The sequence below is a fragment of the Athene noctua genome, chromosome 18 (genome assembly GCF_965140245.1).
Source record: "Athene noctua chromosome 18, bAthNoc1.hap1.1, whole genome shotgun sequence".
Lineage (NCBI taxonomy): Eukaryota > Metazoa > Chordata > Aves > Strigiformes > Strigidae > Athene > Athene noctua.
Genome location: NC_134054.1, coordinates 11,749,101 through 11,771,242, shown reverse-complemented (window position 1 = coordinate 11,771,242; position 22,142 = coordinate 11,749,101). Strand labels below are relative to the sequence as shown.

The window sequence follows — 22,142 nt, the reverse complement described above, 5'->3', positions numbered from 1 at the left end:
CTAACTTCTGTATCCAGAAATCAGCAGGGAGGCTGCTCAGCTGCTGCTGGTGCTCTCTGCCGCTCTCCCCTGCTGTTCAAGCTTTCTTGACCCACAAATTCACACATAAAATGGCCAGGCTGTGTCAGGGACTGTAGAATTGTTTGCCCTCCACAAGTGCGGGTTTTGTGATTAGAGGCCGAGGAGTGTCTGCCCTTTACAAGCTTGTATAATCTGATTTCAGTGCCTTGTGCTTCACGTGGCAGATCTGCTGCAGCGCGTTAACTGCCGGGGTAGTTCACCTGGGTGAAATGTGGTGGGTTCATCTCCGATCTTGTGTTTGGTGGTTTGGGTCATTTACAGGTGTTAACAAAGCTGAATTTACAGTGGACATCTTTTGTAGCAAAGACAGAAAGTAGCTTTGTAATGGAGAAAGAAATATCCATAGGCTTTATTTCAGCTTGTCAGAGAAGACTAGAAATGGGACAAATCCACACCTGATCTACAAAGGGGTGTCTGTGGTGCATCAGCAGGATTTAAAATTGCTGGGAGCTTTGGTGCTCATCAAGGTTGAAGAGCTCACGCCTCAGCTTGAGCTCTTAAGAGTTATTTTTCCTGGCTGCAAGGAAATTTTATTCTTTCTGAATTCATTTGCAGACGCAGGTGTCAAATGTTTCTGATGATTAAGACACCTGTATTCGTCAGTGGAAATTTTAAAGTCAGTATTTTGGGGTGAAATGACCATTTTTATTCCTCTAAGAATGTGGGGCACATGCAGTTGGTGGCGACTGATCCTTTACTTAGGCCAGTGTTTGCATCTCACTTCTGGGTCCTTCCACCACCCAGGAGAGGGAAGGAAAACAGAACAATTTGTAGTTTATAACAAGCTTTCCCAGTTGGCCTACCAAACCAAAAAACTGAGCTACATCTTTTTGTGTGCTGTTTTCTCTGATATTATGTCCCAAAGAATTACTTACATGCATAGAGATCCCATTCTCTTGCCAGTGTCTGTCTCTCTCAGAGATGGATCCACTTCAGTTAGCTAGCATTCTCAGAATACCTGCATGCCTTCACTGTCCTTCCCTTGCTTCCTCTGTCTCCATTCTGAATTCCCTCTTTCCTGCTGTTTGCCTCCAGGACAGTCCGTGCTACTAGAGTTTCTGTCACTTTTGCTGTTTCACAGGGACACTGAGATCTGAGCGTGGTTTCGAAGAACCAAACTGCACCTCAACACTTGAATTATGAGACACTGCAAAAGTGTGAGGAACTCTCCTCCTGCTCCTTTTGGCTGTCAGATGATGCCTTGAAGCATGAGGTATGACAACTTTGATACTAGCATGTGGAATGACAGAGGTTACTCATAATCGTTAAATCACCTAGCAGCACAGAGCAGAGGAGGGTGGAAAAGCCTTCTGGAAAATAAGGATTGCCTGATCCAGCAGCTGCTGTGACTCATGGGGGGATTTCACATGGGAATGACTCTGAGCAGGCACAGGAGAAAGGCATTCCAAAGGACTGGCTTGCACAGATAGTGCGAAAGAGCAGAGATAAAGATAAAACTCTTCTGTGAGGGCAGCAAAGCCACTGGGAAAGCAGCCGGTGCCTTCAGGGTATAACTGTGAATGGAAAAAGCACTCTGCTCCAAGTTCAGAGCCAAAGCGTTTTCCTCAAGTGTGCAAACCAAAAACCGTAAGGTCAGAACCGTCACAAACGCCGTGGTGGGGAAGGCGCTGCCCCGAGAAACAGCTATGGGTGAGGTACAAATGCGCCCGTATCCCTGGGACGCGTGGGAGCACGCCGGCAGCGCTGGGGGGACCCGCTTGGCGAGAGCGCGGTGCGAGCGCCGGCTCGGTACCGAGGTGGGAGCGTGTTCTCCGGGTGTTCACGGGGAGGTGTGCGGTGTGGCTGGCAGGAATTCCTGGGAAAGCCTCATACGACTCCAAGCGCATTGAGATTCCGCGTGAGGAGGCCCGCCGGAGGAAATTCCACCTTTTTCTGAAGAAACCAGAAGTACTCAGCTCTTGGTTTCCAGTGCTGCCAGTTGGTTACTGTTCCCCTCACCCACTGGCATGACACAGCTCCATGGTGAGGAAGCACCCTGGAACCCCGTGCTCTTCCTCCGGTGACCGTTACTCACAATTTCCTCACGTGGCCAAGCCACCGACCCCCCTAAAACCACCCGGCTGGCTCCGCTGAGCGGGCTGCCCCAGGCCGGTGGCGTGCAGGGAGCCGCTGACGCCTGAAGCCCCTGCACACCCACGACGCTCCGTCACAGCCGCCTGGGCTTTGGGGCCCTTCTACGGCGGCCCCACACCGGGAGTTTTGCGGAGGGATTCTCCCCTCTCCGGGGGAACCAGCCGCGCGTGGGGGCTTTGCCAGCTCCTGCCTCCCCCTCCCTGACGCTGTGCAAACACCCTCCTTTAGTAAAGGACCGTTCCAGCTCGGCTCACACGGGCGTCCAGCACCTTCCAGAATGATCCCGCGCCCCCACCGACCCCCTCCCCAGCCCCGCCTCGCCCCGCCCACTCCCCGCCCACTCCCCGCCCACGGCCCCGCCCCCGCCGCCGCCCGGGCGGGCTCCCACTAGCGCCCCGCGGCGGCGGGTTCTTGTTCCCGTCATGTAAATGAGCGCGGAGCGGCGGCTGCTGATTGGCTGCGGCGCGCAGCGCTGGCGCCGCCCCCGGCCGGGAGAGGAGGAGGCGGCGGCGGGCGGCTGCAGGCAGGTGCGCCCGGGCCGGGCCGCTCCGCTCCGCGCCCTGAGCGCCGCTCCCTCAGCTCCCCTCCCTCAGCTCCCACCGGCCCGGCACCATGACCGTCACACGGCTCGACCAGGGGCAGCGCCACCGGCCGCGGATGGCCTTCCTGAAAAAGGTGAGGGTTAAACAGCGCCGGGGAACAACCGCCCCGTTATGGGCATCAGGACCGGCGGGCACGGCGATGCGGTGCCCGGGGCAGCGCTGACCGGTGCTCCGGGAGGGGGGATCTGTGTTCATAGCATCCTGCCCGCTCACGGCTCCCCGGGGCCCCTCTGGGTGTGTGGGGTCCGAGGGGTGACAGCCCCAGCCCCGGGGGTTTGGGCCATGGCCTGTTGTGGAGCCCCGTGGATCCCACCCGGCTGGAGTTCAGGCTGAGGGGCAACGTGTGCTGAAGTCACGGTGGAAATAAAACTGTAATTTTGTTTATTTTTGTAGCTTAACCGCAGCTGAATTATTCTCCTGACACATTTTCCCCTTCTCCCATCTTTTTCCCCAAAGACCCTCAAACCAGTGTTAATTTCCCAGGGGAAAACCCATCACCGCAGTGCCGGGCCACTCAGTTCAGCTCTGGGCCACAGTCGGTCCAGTGTCTGCAGTCCCAGGGCTTCCACCTGATGCCCACTTCCAGAGGATGTGTCGTGGCCAACCGCCTGCTCTCTGCCTCCTTCCACTTTTTCAGAAACAAGCGTATTTGTGACCAGAAACACTTGAAAGAGTGGGAAGATTTATGCCTACGCTCCTGGATGTGATGCGTAATTTTGTAAAGCATTCCGTGTTTTTTTTTTTTTTTTTTCTGTAGCATTCATTCAAAAGTGTAGCCAGTTTTAGTATAGCTGGTATCTGAGTATCAGAGTGTTAAGCTAGCTTTTCTCACACCCACCTCTCCTGTGTGTGGCTTATCCTGTTGCTTGGAATTAACTGAATTTCCAGTGACAAGTACAGCCAGCCAGTTGCTGTTCAAGTCATAGTTAGCTCTCCTGCAACGCCCACGACCTGAGGAGGATTCTGGGGGGAAAAGGGGGGAAATTTGGGGCTGTTCGGTGCTAAGGTATGAGCCTGGCAATAGAGGCACTGTACTTTCTATGCTAGGGGAAGTAAAGAAAGTGTATCCTTTGGTGCTGTGTCTTTCAAGGTAAATGTGTCTGGGGAGCCTGCCAAAGGAAATAATGCTGGGCCAAATTCTGCACTGAGTAATACTCCGTGGAGTTGTGTGCGGGGGTGCAGAGGAGAGGCTGTGTGCTTTGAGAAAACAACTTCCAGCAGCTGGGCTTTAGCCGCACGGTAGGAGCACAGCAGTCTTTGCAAAGTGCTCCCTGTTCCTCAGGTGGGAAGATTTGTTAAAATACAGCAAACTGCTGCCACAAAGCATGTGCTACTCACACCCTGAGCAGCGAGAGGGTTTGAGTAGTTCTAGTGCTTTGCAAGTCTAAGACCTGTTAGCACTAGGAAAGGAAGCTCCCACATAAAGGCTTTGGCTCTTGTCTCCACTTTCCTTCCTCCTCTGTTCTTTCCAGACCCCGGGGAAGCTGGGTTTGGAGCCTCGGCTGTTACATGACAGTGTGGGATGGTTGTGTCCTCAGAGCTGCCCTGAAATACTCAGCACCTTCACTGGTTGCCTGTGGTGGGAGCTGAGGATGCTTGACACACGTCCAGCGAGCACCTTGCAGGCTTCGAGCTGCGAGGAGCTAAGATCCTAGAGAGAAGCTTTCTTAATTGCTTAAGCCTGTGCTCAAGCTTTGCCACCAGCTGGCACATGGGCTGTAACCATGGGTTTGCTCCAGCTGCACAGAGGGATTCCAGCCGTGCTGTCAGGCTGCTGGCCCTGGGATGCCTCTGCAGCTGTGGTGCATCTCAGTGCGCCGGTTCTCCGGCAGGCAGCAATCCTGCCATCGGGCAGAGGGAGAGGAAAGGGGCTGCTCTGAGGGCGGAGGGCAGTGCCATGTACTTGCTGTGAGGCTGCTCTGCACGACTCGGGCTGGATGTAGAGCTTGGTCTTCATGGCCGGACCATGGGGGAATCGGAGAGCCCCCTCCAAGGCCCTGCAATGTCTGCTAGTCCATGAAATACTCATGACTAATGCTCAGGTGGTTTTATTCTATTTTTTTTCTCCCCCTCCTAAACCATCTTGGTAGGAAGAATATTGGCACAAAAGTCTGTCGGGACAGGGAGGAAGCCTCTGAAGTGCGTTTTGGCTGTGTGCGCTTGGCCAGATGTTGGGAGAGCTTGAATCAGCCCAAGCTCTTGGTGCCTGTGCCTGCCCCAGCAGCCAGTCTGGCCTCTGTTGGCATCAGCTGGTGAAGCAGGAGGCCGTGCCGGGCAGGGCTGTGCTCTCCAGCCGCTGCTGGGCTGTGTATTTTTCCTTGCTGTGCTACATGAGCTGCGTTGTGACTCATACCTCGTGGGTAGGGCTGATGGATGCCGCTTGCCTTTTTCCTCTGCCTCCTCTTTATTCTGGTCCCCGATGGCTTCTCCCACGGCAGCACTACAACTTCGGAGGGACCAGCCTGGGGTCTGCAGCGTGGCTGGGGGCTTCTCCATCCTGGCTTTGAATTTCTGGGCTTCAGCCCTCCCGCAGCTGCTGGGCCTCATCTACCTGGGCATCACCCAAGGTGTGCAAGCACCTGAACTGTGGTTTTGCTGGAAGGAGCTATCCATCAGACTCCTGCTTTCTGTTCAAGTAAGGTCCTGGACATGGCTGAAGCTGAGCCTTAGGCCAAGCTTAGCCTCATCCCATCCTCCCTTTCCACATACCAGTGGGGGAGATGCCAGTGCTGCACGTTTCTGCAGAGCATCGCACCGAGCGTGCCGTGCTCTCAGCCCTGCTGAGAGGTGATGCGCTTGGCCTGGTGGGACCGTGATTCTGTTTGGTTTTGTTGCCACGTGGGTTTAAGTGGGAGGCTTGGCCGGAGTGGTGGCAGCGCAGGGAGGGAAGAAGGAGCGTGTGGAGAGAGCCAGCTACAGCCCTGCCTTCCCTACTCACAGATTCACTTTCTTTGGATGTGGGATCACTTTGCACTGGGTGAGAACAGGTGTCCTCCTTTCAGCTCTAATTAAGGAAAAGCAGAAAGTTTTAGGTGATTAACAATTTTTTTTTTTATTATTATTATTTCTTTATTCTGACAGCCATGAATGTGGAAAGCAGGATTGTTAGTTGTAGACCTAGAAAACAATTGAATTAGCTTTCTGAGGCTGGAGTTGTGATGAAAGACTGTACTGCTACCTTGGAAATCAGAGCAGGGAGGGATGATCTTTGCAGGCAGTACAGAGAGGGGCTAGAACCGGGCAAATATGATGGAGAAAGCAGCAGTTATTTAATTATAGCACCAGGAGTGGGTACTTGGCTGTGAGCTGGAGCCTGCTGGGAAAATGTGTCTTTCTTACATCTAAAGCAAAGATGCCTCTGTCTGGGTTGACGCTGTGAGGTGCTGAACTCCTCACCTTGGAAGTGTTTTGCTGTTGCATGTCAGAGTGTCAGCACCTGGAGCCCGAGGCTTCGGCAGTGTGGGTGCCCTGACCTTTGGGAGCTGGCGGGTGCCAAGAGGGTAAAGCTCAGAGAAAGAAGGATGGGAAACGCACCCAGGGTAGTTCACCCAAGCACTCCATCAGTGCACCCACTTCTCCCTCCTGTGGGAGAGCAGCTGTGCTGGATCCATCCACCTCCTCCAGAACCATGGGCACCCCATCAGTCGCTGAGCATTTGCAGAGAGGACCCTCCCCAGGGCTTCCCACATGCTCTGGAAATGCAGCGATGCCTTTTCTTATCATTTGTGAGTTTGAGTTTGACTTTGCACTCAGTGAACCCGGTGACTTTTTGCAAGCAGATGGGGGAGGGCAGACAGTTTTCCTGTTGTCTCCTCTGTGGCTTTTGGGTGAGGCCATGTCCACGTAGAGATTCTGGTTGATGTGAAGGGCGACCTCAGTGAGGCTGGTGGTGGCTTGAGGTGAGCTCACCCCAGAGCCTGGCTCCTTTAACAGTTCTCCTTGATGGTATTTACCTCTGCGTGCATTTCCACACATCAACCAGCATCAGGAAGTGGCTTTTGGCTCTACAAAATTGAAACCAGACAGCACTTTTCCTGGCTGAAAGCGTGACAAAATGGGCTAGAGCCGTTAGCAAAGTAAGCAAGTGTTCCCACTGTATTTTAACCAGCCCTCCTGGCCTCTCCCCAACAGGCTGGTGCTGGTAGCAACTCCTAATCACCAGCAACCCCTAATCAGCAGTGTTCCCTTAGGAGAAAAGGAGGAGACGGGCTGAGTTTTGATCAGCAAAGTGTATGGTTTGCAGCCGGAGCGGCAGGCACCCCCCAACAGCAGCTCCCTGGCTCATTTCACTTGTTTCTTTTTAATATATATTATTTCTCCAATGACAAGAGGGAGCCCGCTGGGGTATGAATGCGACAGGAGTCTGGAGCTTTTTGCTGATTGAAGAAAGGGAACATGCTGTGCTGGGAGGCTGTGTGGGAGCCAATTCCTCGCTCTCGGCTGGTAAAGATCCATCTCTGGAACCCACCAGGGAGCAAATGTCAGCCCCATGCTGGGGCAGGCTGTGCTGTGCTGCTTGCAGGGGACAAATCCTGCCTGAGCCTGGTGGGACCTGCCCCGAGGTCACGGCACAGCGGTGAGGAGCAGTGCTGCATCTACCCCCAGTATCCCCCAGTGCTGTCTGCGGAGGGGACATCCCTTACGGGGTGAGCCTCTTCCCCAGGATACCCGTCATTGCTTAGAGGGAACTGAATCTGAGTTTTCTAAATTACTGCCCTGCCTGCTGGACCGTCCTGCCTCACCTCCTCTCACACAGCTACATGGGCATCTCTCCATGCTCAACCTTGAACTTGCTGAGGCCAAAATTGGGGGTTCAGTTAAAAGGTCTTAAAAAAAAATAATCTTCATATTCCATGGCTTTGGGTCCAGTTTTGCTATTTTAAAATATTTTCTATATTTATACAAATATTTGCGTGAAATATTACCAGGCTTCTCTGTTTTAGTATTAATTTAACGCTGGCTTTAAAACCAGTTGAAAATCCATTTTTTACTGTCAAACCCAGAGTGCGTCCTGTCACTACAGGCTTAAATCCTCACTGCACTTGGCAAGGTTTAGGACCAAAGTCACTGTGGTGCCTGTGAAGACAATACTCTTCATTATGCATGAGTGTCATCAAGTTGTGCTCGTTAAATCCTCTAATCCTAATTAAAAAACTACAGCCTTGCCCAGAATGAATGTGTGGAGAGACCAAATTGGTCCTGTTGGACCAGTTTTGATTTAGTATCTCTGGAAGCAGAAGACAAAAAGAAGAGCATCTTCCACAAAGCCAGATAATCTAAAATGAGGAGATGAGGAGTGTGCCCCAACTCCACCCGTCTGAGTGGAAGTTCCCAAGGGCAAGAAGGAGGTTCTTGCGCTTTTGGGATGGTGCTAGTAGGAAGTCAAAAATAAGAGGAGGAAAATACCTTTAAAAATTTTTGTCTTTAAAAAAAAAAAAAAAATGGGAACCAGAAATAAAAGAATACTGGCCCTGAGGGTGAGCTTCATCCTCTGTAACAGGATCTGTTAAAAACAAGTCATCAGCAGCATCCCTCGGGAATCAAAGGCGGGAGATGCTGCCAGATAGGAGGGTGAGTTGCTCCGATGGTGTCTGTGCCCGTCCTCGGAGGGACTGAGCCTTGCTGCCCACAGACGGGGCTAAGACCCAGGGTGGGTGGGTGCAGCCGGCCACAGGAACGGCCGGGGAGTCCCTTGTACCCCTCCTTCCTCCGGGCTGGGCTCTGTTTCAGTGTTTGCAGTCTGCTTTTCCACATGTAAATTCTGGTCCCCGCTGTAATCAGTCCTTGGCCAGCTTTTCAAAGCCTTGGCTCGGATGGTGGCGGTGCTTTCTCAAAGGACAGGCCGTTCTCATCTCCCCTGGGTTTGAGTTTCTTGCTCAGCCCCGGAGCAAAGCGGTGTGCTTTTCCTGTTGCTCTTCTAAAGTCTTGTCTGGTTATTATCTGCAGACCAGAAACAGAACCTTTGCTGTTTGGTCCCCAGCCAAAATATTGCTTATTTTCTTGGTGCAATATCTACAAGTCCATGCACAGATGGATTATTTGTGCAATAGAAGCACAGATTTTATTTCCTCCCCTTTTTTCTTTCTTATTGCCCCAGCAAATAGCCCACTAAGCCAGAGAAGAACATTTATGGATAGCAGAGATTTTTTTTTTAATATTTTTTCTTTTTAGCTTAACTCCCATGGAGTGGTTACATCCTGTCCCTTGTCTGCTAACGCTGGCCATACGTGTGTGTCTTCTGTAGGAGGGAGTGACACTGTGAGTCAGTGTGAGAGCTGACATGGTTTGGAGGTGGCATCTCTAGTGGCAAGGGGAGGTTTGCAGAGGACTGTGGCCACTGTATCCCTTCCTGTGGCGTGTCCCTGCTCACCCACCTGGGACGCTGCGCAGAGCTACAGCGGTCCTGGGGCTCCCTCCTGTCCGCCTCTGTAACACACCCCATCCCCGCCGTGCTTTGCAGATCGAAGCGCTTATGATGGAGATGCAGAATCCAGACACAGGCATCAAGACGCAGACGCAGAGGGTGCTGATCACGAACATCCCGCATGCTGTGGCAGGTAGGAGCTTCGCCGGGGGCAGGGACCAGGCCAGGAAGTTCATCAGAGAAAAGCTGTGTGTGGACCCTGTGGCCACCCCAGGGTTACCGCTATCTGGCTGCATACTGGAGCCTGTGTTCCCAGTAAATATTTGCTGTACATCCTTTGAGGCGTACCTGCTCCCTTTATCTCCTCACTCATCTCACTCCCAGCTGTTTGAATCAGAGATACAAAAAGATTGATAATCACATTCTTTTAGCTGTCTCGTGTGAGTTTAACTCAAGGGACCTTGTTTCCTCTTGGTGAGTAGGTGCTTCGGCCTCCAGACCTGTCATATTCCCAGTAACACTGGATCACAAGTAAAGATAAATATCGAAATCCAATTAAAATAGGCAGCCTGGAGTCAGACTGAAAGATGGTACTTCAGAAATGAGCAGTAAACAATTATTCTTCTTTCCTTTTTAATGTTTTCTGCTAATAATAATTTTTCTTCAGTATGCAGGAAAGGAACAAAATATTCAACCCACTTCTCTGCCTCTACATGACAGCTTTTCCTCCTTCAAGCAGGCTGAAGAAGAAACAGATGGGAGCTGTGCTGTGTCATGGATGGCATTACAGGCAGCTCTTCTTGTTGTCTCCTTTGTGCCTGCTAGCTCCTTTCACAGGGCACTCTCAGTACCTCTACTTCCCTGTTCTCCAAGCCTCTGCAAAAGCTCTTGGGAGGGATCCTCCACTATAAATATTCACGTGTGCTGTGAATAGTTTCCTCTTCCTGCTTTGGTCTTTCTGCAGCACTTTGAAATTTAGAACAAAAACTCTTACTGAAACCAGTGAGCTTGCTCTAGGCAACTCAGGAGACAGTTTAGCCAAAGAAATTAATTTTTCCCCACTGTATTTGCAAAGCCCAGTAGGCCCTGGGTGTTGTTTGCCCCAATTTTTTTTTTTGTTAAATGAGGAAGCAGAGGCACTGAGATGAAGTCACTTGCCCATGGGTACAGTCGGTCAGTGAAAGAGTAAAGGAGAACTTGGACAACATCTGAAGCTTGTTCTCAGCAGCACCCTCCATGTATTACAGCACAAACCATACCCTGGCTTACATTGCTGTTACGCAGCTGAGTTGGGTGGAGTGCTCTGCATCGGCAAAGGAGCTGGCCTTGCCTCCCTTAGTTCTTAGTGAATAATCAAGGCAGGGCTGCAGAAAAGATTCCTCTGTGCTGAAGATGACATGCCACCTAGATTAAGTGCAGGGGGAACAAGTACTTCTCTTAATGTCTGACCAATGTAAAATACCACTTCCTAAAATTCCATGGTTAGATGATGTGGAGGGAAGATGCCCGTTGATGCTCATCCTCTTTGCGTGCTGTCTGCCTTGTGCTGGTTCCTTAACCAGGATTGCTACAAGTTCCCTCTTGTTAAGTCATAAATTCTAGTTGACTTCCGATAGGCAAGTGAGTTCCGGTTTCCTTGCATGGTGGTCATCACTCTATAAACATATTTTTAGTGCTGTGCAAGTTGCATATATACTGGTTGGCTTCTGGGTGTTGCAAAAGAGACTGATTTGTGTTTAGTGAGGGAATGGTGAAGACGTTAGAGCAGTGGACACAGATCCACTGAAGAGAGCTTGGCTCTTCACATGCAGGAAGCTAACTGGTTAAATTCAGTGTCAGTAAAATGGCTTACAACAGAAAAGGCAAATAAACCTCCACGTTAAATGTGCACCTTTGGGGAAAATGCTTACAGAGAGAGCTGTCTAGAAATGAGTGATGAGATAATCCTTTAATTTCATCTATTTCAGGAAGCAGGCGGTAGGATAAGAGCTCTGAGCCCCTATTAGAAAGTTAAGTCATCACTGCAATGTCAAGAAAGGTCAACACCTCCACCTGCAATCCTAGGGGACATTTGGAGGAAAAGACCAATAACCGCTCAGGGAATGAGGGCGGTTTTGCCCTGTTTAGATGGAAGGAGGTTCATGAAATTTGCCCCCAGAACAGAAAACTAAAACTGCTGGAGGTGTATGCTGACTGTGGCCGTGACTCGTCACACTCCAACAGAAGAACTGGGAGAGGTGAAGTGTTTATGAATGCAGAAATCTTGCTTCCCTTTGATCTGTCCTGTTACCACTACGGCTTGGGTCTGAGCCTCAGACATCCCTTCTGCGCTGAAAGTCATGTCTTGAAGGACTCAAGAGGACCAGACCCTGGTCTCTTACTAAAACTGAGACAGGACCGTGCTCTCTGAATCTGGAGACACTTTGCAGTGGATCTGTCAGGACAAGACGGTGCAAAACAAGGGGCACTTCACCTTCCCTGGGTGTGGAAGCTGTTGGCATTGCTTAAATCCTTTCTAAGCCAGTGATGAGGGTTTAAGTGTTGCTCAGACCACGTGTGGTTCTGCACCCTCACGCTGTGCCATCCTGAGGTCACTGCCGGGCTCAGGCTCCCTCTCCCAGGGACTGGTGCCTGCTTGGTCAGGAGAAAGCCTGAATGACAGCATGGCCAGTGAGAGACCAACAGTGGGTTTTATCTCCTCTTGTATGGTGCATTGGAAAACACGTTTGCAAAAAGGGGTCTGAGCACTCGGTGGGATCCAGAGCACAGTGAGGGCTGAGGACTGGAGAGGTCTCGTTTTCACCCATGAATTTTGGCACGCTCCCAATTTTAAGCACCTGACATTTTCTTTGCTTTACAGGTAATGATATATTCCAGTGGATTCTCCAACGCTTGCAGATCACTGAGGAAGGTGGGTAGAAATGTAAAAAGTGAGGCTTTTTCAACTTCAAGTTGTAAAACTTTAAGGTCTCCATAGACAAAACCTCTTAGATGAATTCTCCTCTCCTGAGTAGCAGCTCGCTTTTAAATTCCAGCGCGGTGTTTCTGTGCAATCAAAATGTCTGCTTTCTCCATTTTCAGAGGCACTCCACCTGGGGGACCTGTTTGTCAAATATGGGTACATCTACCCTCTTCTGGAGCCAAAGAATCTCACCCTTAAGACAGACGGCAGCCTGTACAGGTTTCAAGTGAGTCCCACCTTTTCTAAAGCCATTGCGAGCGAGTTCAGCACTAGTTTTAAAAACAGGCAGCTGGGACAGTTCCCCGGGAGCTGTAGTCGTGAGGCCACGCTGTGTAGCTGTGCTGGTTGTTCTGTGTGCAGGAGGAAGGGATCCACAGAGAAACCCCAGGCCGGTTCCCTTGGTTCCATGTGTCAGATTACAGTTTACAGGGAAACTGTGATACTTCCTTCAACTAAATCAGCGTACTTGTTCAACTCCAAAATAGCTGTGCTTTCTTCCAAACGCGTGTCCCCTTCCAGGTCTTAAAGCAGCAAATGGTATTGCTGCTTGAAAATAGAATGATCTGGGGAGAGCGAATGATGCATATAGGAAAAACACAGTAATAACAGGATCTTATCAAGGTTCATGGACTGTTTCCACTACGATGGGAAACTAGGGCACCTTTGTTGGTACTTTGAATCGGGAGTCTGGTTCCCACGTGGTGCCAGATCAGGCTCCAGCATCAGTCCGAAGGCTCAGGCAGGAGTGAGAGGTTGCCCCCGTTGACCCATTGCAGAGCAGGAGTGGATTTGGCGTTGGCAGTCTGTGACCTCCCTCCTCCTGCTGCAGCTGGCCCGCACCACCCTGCGAGCGGACACGCAGCGGGGCGGCCGAGGCTCTGCGTATAGCAGGGAACTTTCCTCGCCCTCTGGTGTGGGTGATGTCGTGTGCCTCTCGGCACGAGTTCAGGGTACTCTGCACTAACCAAAGGCTTGCTTTCCTGCAGACCCCCTATTTCTGGCCGGCGCAGAGCTGGCCTGCTGATGACACAGACTATGGTAAGCGATAGCATTGTATGTGTTTAGTATGTGTTTAGGTGTAGTGCAAGCCCATGTGTTTGTCCTGCACCACGTTTGCTGTTCATCTTTTTGTGCTGTGTGTCCACGTGCGATAACCAGCCCTTGCGTTTTCTTTCATACTGTTTTATGAATCATTCTCAGTAATGCGGAACTGAGGGAGTGCTCTGGATGTGACCACCTTGTGGTGGCCTTGATGAGATAAAGTGCTTAAGCTCCTCTTACGCTGCAGTAAGAGCCATCAGACTGGAACACATGTGAAATGCTCTCGGGGTAGGGAAGACTTTAAACACAAGGTTAGATTTCCCTGAGTAGTTAAGTGTGTTCCTGGATCTGAGCCCAAGACTGTCTTCCTGTAGATATGGATCAAGCCCTGCATTCAGAGATGGTTCTTTCTTTATATAATGGAAGTGGCTTCCAATGTCTCCTGATGGCACTTCCATACCAATCTTCCGTTGCCTTTATAATGCTTTTTGTTATAGGGCTGGTCATGAAGCTTGGGCTGATCAGCTTGGTTTGCTGCTGTGGACTGTGCAGTTCACAGATTGATTTGTTTATACCAAGGTTGTCCTCTGTGGCTTTTGTCTACATTATGCTGTAGATCTTCTGGGGAAATTAAAAATCCCATTTTAGATTGGAATGTTTTTAATAGAACTTGGTGCAAAACACTGGCCTGTGTTCGGAAAACTTGGAGGTCAAACTCTGAGGAACCTCAACATCTTAAAGGTTTGTTCCAGTGTCCTTTGAGCCATGAAACCCTGGCTGAGTCCCCGCAGGAGGAGGGACTGCTGGCAGGAGGCACACACTGCCCATTCTGTGTGGCTGCTCCCAGCCTGGGCACTGGCTCCTGGACCATCGGTGACAGAGTGAAAGCACCAAGTTCATTTTTTTTCAGTGAGCTTGGGGCTCATGCCTGGGGAGATATTGTGACAAACAAAAATTCCTGTGTTTGTCATGTGGGTGAATTTTTAATTATTCTTGGACATGTTGGTCTAAGTGTAACTGACTGCTTATTTGCTTCTCCCTCCATAGCAATTTACCTAGCAAAGAAGAACATTAAGAGGAAAGGGATTTTAGAAGAATATGAGAAGGTAAGGAGATGTTGTACTTGTCCACTGCAAGCCCCTTGTTTGCTATAGCTTTAGCCCTTTGTTGCTAATGAATGGAATGGAGCAAAAAATCGCCTCTTCAGTTGCATGAGGTGTTACTCCAGCAGTGTCAAAAGCTGAAATTTTGGAAGTGAAAAAGTGGCCAGTACGGGAAAATACTCTGAAGTCAATGATAATTTTAGCAGGGATAATTGCTCTCCTTGCAGTGGTATTTTTGAACATGTTGCAATTCATGTAGTTACGTTCAGAACAATCCAGATTTCTTGGCTCACTTGCCAACCTGGCCTAGTTGAGGGATGGAGAGTCAAGAAAACCCTAGCATGGGAGCTCCTTGTCCAGAATTTTCACACTAACTGCTTTTTTTATTTTTATTCCAGGAACATTACAACATGCTCAATCAAAAAATAAACTACAAGTGGGATTTTGTTATTATGCAGGCCAAAGAGCAGTATAAGTGAGTTGATTTATGTTCTCTTATTTGCTGCATCGTTGGGGAGGGTACGGAGAGGCAGAGCTTCACTGTTTTGGTGCACAGTTAAAATTACAGTGTAAAAACATAAGCTGCAGCTTTAAAATAACTTGCGAGTGCCCCCCAAGGTTGTGAAACAAACCTGTTTTTCCTATCAGCTCGAGGTTCCTCCGTTTAACAAGGACACTTTGTTCACTTCGTACTTTGTGAGTGAAAGATTTCGGAGGTTTTCTGATGACTGGGCGCCCGCTTCCAAAGCCTCACCCTCACCCGCTGTGCCTGTGTTCCTCTCCCCACCTGGCATTTGCCTGCCAAAGCCGTGGAATCGCTGCGGTTTGCGAGAGCACAGGTGGGGGTGGGTGCCTTTCCTGCCGACACCTACGCCTGCCTCTTTGCAAAAGGTTTTTGCACATGCGTAAATGTGCAAGGGGAGATTTAGATTTTGCACCTGATGTGACTCCCTGAGCAAGCCGGGGTCTGATGCTGCAGCGTGCAAGCTCCCGTTGGAGACAGCTGCTTTTAGCTCAGGGTTGTCCATGAGCATTTGTGGATCAGGCCACTGGACTTAGGAGCTGTTACTGGTCTGGTTCAGTTATTGCTTACACATGTCTCACAGCTGAACTGAACGGCCTGAATCAAGAAGCAGTAAATGTTCCCAGCAGGGACTTCTGGAGAAAACTCTGAAATGCATACTTAGGCACCCAGCCAAAATTACTTGATTTTAGGAGCTGAATCCTTCAAATTCGCAGGAAAGTTAGTGAACGTGAGATGGGATTACTCCTTTGGAGATAGGATCTTTCCTACCTCTGGGGATTCCTTTTAGCTTTTTTACCTCCCAGCGTGGCAGGCACTGCCTCTGCTGTTCAGCAGCATTTCTGTCTTCACTGGGATGGTAGCCAAGTCGTCAGAATACAGCTCATCAGATAACTGTCTCATTAAACACGAGACTGTTGTTCTTGTAAATTGAGGTCAGACTTAGGCTAAGAGATGCCAAATGCAGTTTTAAAGTTAGATACTGAGACTGTGTCTGAACTGGTAGATTAAACACGTCTGAGGCTGTTTGATGGTGCTGCTGGGGCAGACCAGTGCAGAACAACTCACATCCACCCTGTTAACCACAGCAGGGTGGCCACATGCAAACAACCTTTTGGGAATGCTCCCTTGCCCCTGCTAAGTCCCAGATTGTGCCCAGGACTTGTCTGGGAAAGAATTAGTTGGTCCAAGCCCAAACCATGCTAGTGCCTCTTCTATTTAATAGTTGAGGTGATTTGGGGTTTAGTGCCTGGGAACGCTGCTTGGTACCATTTTCATATCGTTCCTGTGAGAAATTCCCCCTTTTACTGCGAGACAGGGACGAGACGTGTCCGGGATGTATCTCTGCGTGGCAGTTCTCAGATACTGCCCGGGGACGTTGCAGATGGATAAACACGAGGCAGCAGGACTGACCGCAAGCGGCGGGTTGTTAGCGTAAGGCTATGGAAAGGCTGTCTGTCTAATCAAAAGAGGATGTGTCTGCTCCCAGCTGAGCTCAGGAAGATGATGATTTCTCAAAAGCTATGGTCATGTGTGGCCATGTGAGCAGCACGGTCTGCAGTCCAGAATTAGCTGGGGTAAGATGTGGTCAGGAGCATCGTGCAGTCAGGCAGGGACCACCGGGGCAGGGGAGGCTGGAGGTGTGTGTCCCCTTTCTTGTCCCACTCGTTTCAGGAGAGCAATATTCATTGAATTCCCCTGGTAGAGTCAAATCCTGTTCTTGGCTTTGCAGGGCGGGGAAGGAGCGGAAGAAGGCGGATAGGTATGCCCTGGACTGCCAGGAGAGAGCCTACTGGCTTGTGAACCGGACTCCCGTAAGTAGAGGATGTCAGTGTGTGGCTTTAGTGCCTCGGTGGTGCCCTCCCTGCAGCCACCTGGGGCAAACTCCCACACGCGAGGGCATGGCCTCGGGCTGTGCACCCTGTAGCTTCTCATCAGGGAAGGGGTCAGCCCGGGCCTGCCCTGAGTCCAAACCTTTCTCCTTGGTTCCTCTCCAAGGTGCAAGGGAGGGAGGTCTGGCTGCAGCACCCCGTGCTCTGAGGGGAGCGTTCCCAGATTTGGGGGGCAGAGCATCCCTGGAGCACTGCAGGTGGGGAGCTGATGGCAGCGGAGCCCAGTGGGGCATGAGGGACTCCTCATGCATTTGTGTGAACCACAGACTTTAAAACAAATGATTTACAAAGATATTGCTGTTTCTTGTTCATAACAGCCCGGCATGCTAGACGTCCTCGAGTACGGATTAGACCGTGTAACGGATCCCAGTGAAAATAAGGTAAACCAGGTGAGACAGGGTTTGTTGGTTTGTTTGGTTTTTTTTTTCACACCTACTGAATTTTATTAGGAGGACCCAGACAGTGTCCCTGGGACTGTTGATTCTTGGGCACTGCAGGCTGAGAGAGTCAGCTCAGCTGTGGCAGCCAAACAGGCCAGAGGCTGAAGCCGCCTCATTGTACAGTGGGGTGGGGCCCTCAAAATAGGCTTTGGCAGCTTCTTTTGGCTTGACAATCCTTTGTCAGCTTTCTTGCCACACCAGTTAGTGTGAGTGCTTAGCTACAGGACATGTTTTCTTTGCTGGTGAAACTGAATTAAGGAATCCTCTATTTCCAGATGCTCGTTGCTGCCTTTTTGTTAGTGTTGAAGGAACTGTGTGGGGCCTAAAGGATCAAAGGAAAGATCCAGGTTTAGAATAAAATTACGTAATACCTCCAAAAGGGTGAGCTGTGGCAAGAAGATTGTGTGGTGGGTAGGAGACACAAAATGGTGCCTGAAAATGCATATTGTGTAGCTAGACTATCAAGAAATGGAATTAATGAACTGAGACTGTGGAGGCTGTAACCGGGTGGGACTGGTTCAGAGTCCACAACAGGCCAAATGCAGTCAGTGGATGAGGAGGTGGAGCTGCTCTTCTCTTTCTCCTTCAGTACTTTTAAGTGATCCTGTATTTGTGCACTTAACGGTGTTCATTTGGAATTGAAGTCAGAGCCTCTCTGGGCAATTACATGTAAATGTTACTGTGATCACACTCACTGTATTCCCACAACTTCTTACTTTTGTAACAGCCTTTAAACATCTCAACAGCCAGAGGCAGGATAATTGCTTTGGCCAACTGTGTTCTGTTGCTATAGAGACTGAAAATGAGCAAAATGTAGGGTTGGGGTGTATTTTATTTTTTTCTTGCTCTAAGCAGCAGCTGCTTAGAGCCTTTTAAGAGAAAAGGAGCGGTAGAAAGGGAGAGAGATGGAAAAGAGGAGTAAGCCAACTTCTCGCCCACATTTTTACAGCTGACATGGAAGGAGATTTCAGGTTTGCAGACGGTCTGAAAGCCCCAAGCCAGCTGCCAGCTGCTTGGCAGCACAGAGGAAGTGAGCTGAGTGATCTCTGTTCAGTTCCCACCCTGGACATGAGGTGGTTGTTGCCCTCCATCAGCAGAGACTCCAAGGAGAGCCTGAGCCAAAGGACACCAGCTTTAGGGTGACTTCACTGCCTTTGTCCTTTAAGCTGGTCTCTGAGCTGTGCCTTCTCTCTGGAGGCTGAGCTGAAGAGGGAAGGTTCTTCTTGCTCCTCTTTTTGCTTTTGAAAGTGATTGACAATACACGAGCCAGTTGAAAGCCCACACATAGAGCCACGTTTGGACTAGCAGCTTTTTTTTTTTTTTTTTTTTTTTAATTTCTGCAGGCTGCCCTACAAACACCTGTGGCTCAACAGCCTTTGGTGAGCAGAAGGGATGGCCCAAGCTCTGTTGGTAAATGCTGAGCTGGACTGTGCTTTGTTGGCTGTATCTCATCCCTGCTGAAGACAGTGCAGAGTTTTATTGATGTTTTCTGTGGTCCCAGCCTCTGGCTCTGACAGAGGTGAAATGACGAGAGCAGAGTATGAGCGTGTGAATCCAGCGCCCATTTATTTGATTTATGTCTCTGTTCCTGCTCAATGTAGCTTCACTTTGTTGGCCAATTAGTTGTCCTTTATCTTGACAGCTGAGCAAGAAAATATTCCTGGTGACAATTAATTTCTGACATCAGAATGACTTCTTTGAAGCTGATATTAGCATGAACATCTCTCACTTGCCCCAGACCCTTTGGTGGGCTGTTCCCTCCTTAACTGAGTCCTCTGGGGGTAAACAGCTGCTCAGCCAAACATCGAACTCCTTTGAAAGGGACTTTTATTACTGACCCATGGGCATCCCTCCCGGTTATAATGAGTTAGGAGCTGTAGCTGGGCAGGAGGAGTAAGGCAGGAGTAGCCATCCATTGAACAGCTAATTAAGAGATGCTTTAGCCTTTTGTTACCCAGGTCTCAAGCTCATGATTGAGCCTCACAGCTTAGAGAGTTACCAGGCAACTGCCAGAGCCCGCTGACTCACCTTCGGGGACACACTCAGCTTTTGCTGCCTTCTATAACCAGAGAGTCTTTCTGAAAGGTGCTTTAGCTTAGCCAGAAATCACCGTGCTGGATTCAGGGGCTACTGAATGAAATGCCCTGGCTTGTTGTACACAACAAATCAGCCAGAGGTCATCGTAGTCATTGGTGGCTTTTCGTTTCTTAAGTCTCTGTCGGTTTGGCTGCCTGATAAACGCGTAACTTGTGCTGCATCTGTCACATCTTTTGAAACAGAATCAGAAGCAAATAAGATAGGGGAAAACTGGCCATTTGAACGAAACTGAGCATGTGGACTGTTACAGATCTGGCTTCCAGATGCTGGGCTGGGAGCACCAGCAGTGGAGATGCATGCTGAGATGGTCTTACGCTGGACTCAGAGTTGCCTCTGGCGTGCGGGCTCCAGCTGGCTGTGCGTAGGGAAGGGCTCACGTCTGCACCCGCGAGGAGTGTGGGTGTGTGCGGAGCAGAGCTGTGTGCGTGCCGGAGTGCTCTTTGCCACTGCGGGGTCAGAGAGGCCGTGCCCAGGGGTGCTTTGCTCTGGCTGCAGGACGGTGAGCTCTGGAGGGAGGCTGAGCTGTGCCGGCACTGCCCCGTGCTCGAGGGCTGGTGCTTCGCGCAGGATCCCCGGGGTTGCCCTCGCAGCTTGTTGAGCTGCTGACAGGAGCACTGCGGCTTTCGGGGCAGAGCGAGGGTGTGATTTGCAGTGCCCTGGCCCAAGATGAGCTCTGGATGACAGTGGCCTTCAAACTCCATCTGGGCGCGCACAGACACAAGCTGTTGTCCAGCTGTTTATGGCCTCTGTGACCACTGAATGGTGGCCAGAAGGTTGAAAACATAATGATTGTTATCTCCACAATGTGGTGAGGAAGACTCACGCTGAGAGCAGAGGTCTGTACGAATGGTTAGCTGGAAATTAGACGGCCCAGCTCTTGCAGGAGCTCGTGGCTTCAGCCATGTGGATCGGCTCCAGACACAGGGCTCAAGCAGGTCCCGGCTGGCTCCCAGCTGAGCTCTGCAGCCGCTGCCTGCGTGCGTGGGGAGTGCTCGGCTGGTGGCAGCGGGGTGTGACGAGGCCATGCAGGGTGTCCCAGTGCTGCTGTGTGTCTCGGGGAGGAGGATGTTTAACAGCACATGGCGCTGGCCTGAGCCACACCGAGGTCTTTCACTAATTGCCATTTTGATTTGAAGCCTGCAGGGCTAGGAAGCTTATCCGCAGTAATTGCGATAAGTCATTCGTTAAGGGCATTGCAAAATTAATCTCATTATGAGAAATGGCTCTCTTGTTCCAAATATTATTTCCTTCCAAATGAGGGAGGGTGGGTGGGTGGTACAGGGCACTTTGGCATTGCTGCTGTCAGTAGCAGGGGGTGAGGCTGGGTAGGATGGTGGGGACAACTGCCAGCACTCGACAGGACACAGAGTATTCAGGGTTGCTTGTTCCAGCAGCAAAACTGGAAACTGGTCATAGGAGCACTGTGGGAGAAAGACAAATGAAATGATGTGCAGCTCTGGGGTGAAATAGCTGAGATCCTTCCCAGTTACTCTGGATTTGAGAACTGGAAAGGGCTGAGCACAGCCAGCACCTGCAGCCCTCAGGAGGGTGTTCAGTGCTGGGCTCCTCTTTGGTTCGGCTGCAGGGCAGCGTGTGCCACCACTCAGTGGTGCTCAGCCCTTTCATGCCAGAGCCCTCTTCTCTGTGCAAGCCTTGGCAAATCCCCTCCCCGCCCTGCAGCCCCCCACCACAGCCCCCCTGGTTTTCCCAGGACCAGCTCTCCAGAGGGCTGACCTACATGCTCAGGCTGTGACAGGAGGGGATCTATCATTTAGGATGCACTTGGAAAAAAAGAAAATTTTCCCTTGTTTGCAGACATGGCATTAGCTTTGATTTTTACTCACTGACATATAATTTGTCTGTTGTGATGGCATTTTAATTCATGCCTTTCTTGCTCCATGTAACATTTAACTTTCTGTGTTCTTTTTCTCTTTCCCACCAGCTGTTTGTCTCGTGTGTGTGTGGTGTGTTGTCTGCCTCTAAGACCCCTGTAGAAGAGAACACAACTTTACTACCACGTGAGCCGCCTTCAAGCTGCTCTGCCAGCATCCACCTCTCCTCGCCCCACTGCACCAGGCCTGTCCCAGGCACCCACTTGTCAAAACAGAGGAAGAAATCAGGGGCCTTTTCAAACCATCTAATGATTTGAGTGTGTTGACTTTCCTAAAGTAAATGCCCTAGCCACACTTCAGTTCCATCAGATGGAACAGTTCAGCTGGCACTTGTAAATCTGATGGGGCCTGGTTTGTATCTCGGGTTCCCCGAGGAGATCGGGAACTCCTATTGTGCAGGAAATAGCTAACCTGAAACAGAAACAAAGTTCTCTGAAGAGGATACTTCTAGGACAGTAAATGCAGTGAATGTCTCTGCGCAAGCAGCTGACATTTTTTTGTTTTTTCCCTTCTATTTCTACAAGCTATCTGAAACGATGATGACACTGTAGAAATAGATGCAAGACATGGTGTCTGCATGGAAGCTGACCTGGCATCAGGGGTGCAGCTAAGAGCAGAGAAAGATGGAAAGCTCTTCCCTAGTCCATGTGTCCTCCATCATTTATAAGATGCCCCAGGAGCCTTTCAATCAGCAAGGGAGGCTGTGCAGCCCTGTGCCCAATGATCCTGTTGTCCAAGAGCTTTTTCTCCCCCTTGATGTGTCAGCCGGTCCCACCTTGCACACAGTTCCTTGTGTGTGGCCAGCAGAGCATCGCTGCTCGTGCAGCTTCTGTTTGCTTTCCTGTTTGTCCCCGCTGAGGTGATGTGCACGGCAGTCGTTCAGAGCTGGTTGTGGTATTTCCAGCAGAAGCTTCCTCCCCGTGCAGTGCCACAGGGAGGATTTCTGTCAGTACCACGCTGGCCAGGCAAGGTTTGTGTGAGGATCGGATGGGCTGGCTTCAGGGTAGTGCTGTACAGATTGGCTGATCTGCTGCATGTCTGGCCCCTGCTG

The 22,142-nt window shown here is 50.5% G+C and overlaps 1 protein-coding gene across 2 annotated transcripts in view; it reads left to right on the top strand.

Moving 5' to 3' along the window:
• Positions 1-2,686: 2,686 nt before the first annotated feature.
• The window catches only part of RGS9 (regulator of G protein signaling 9), a 31,139-nt gene continuing 11,683 nt past the window's right edge, over positions 2,687-22,142 (top strand). The window contains exons 1-9 of one of the 2 annotated variants that reach the window (XM_074922292.1): positions 2,687-2,850; positions 9,238-9,334; positions 12,002-12,052; positions 12,223-12,329; positions 13,090-13,141; positions 14,192-14,250; positions 14,646-14,722; positions 16,503-16,584; positions 16,980-17,042. In XM_074922292.1, coding sequence (XP_074778393.1) covers positions 2,788-2,850; positions 9,238-9,334; positions 12,002-12,052; positions 12,223-12,329; positions 13,090-13,141; positions 14,192-14,250; positions 14,646-14,722; positions 16,503-16,584; positions 16,980-17,042 — 651 coding nt within the window. In that variant the 5' untranslated portion in view covers positions 2,687-2,787. Of the gene's footprint in view, positions 2,851-9,237; positions 9,335-12,001; positions 12,053-12,222; positions 12,330-13,089; positions 13,142-14,191; positions 14,251-14,645; positions 14,723-16,502; positions 16,585-16,979; positions 17,052-22,142 lie in introns of both variants that reach the window. The other variant, XM_074922293.1, reaches the window with a different exon arrangement.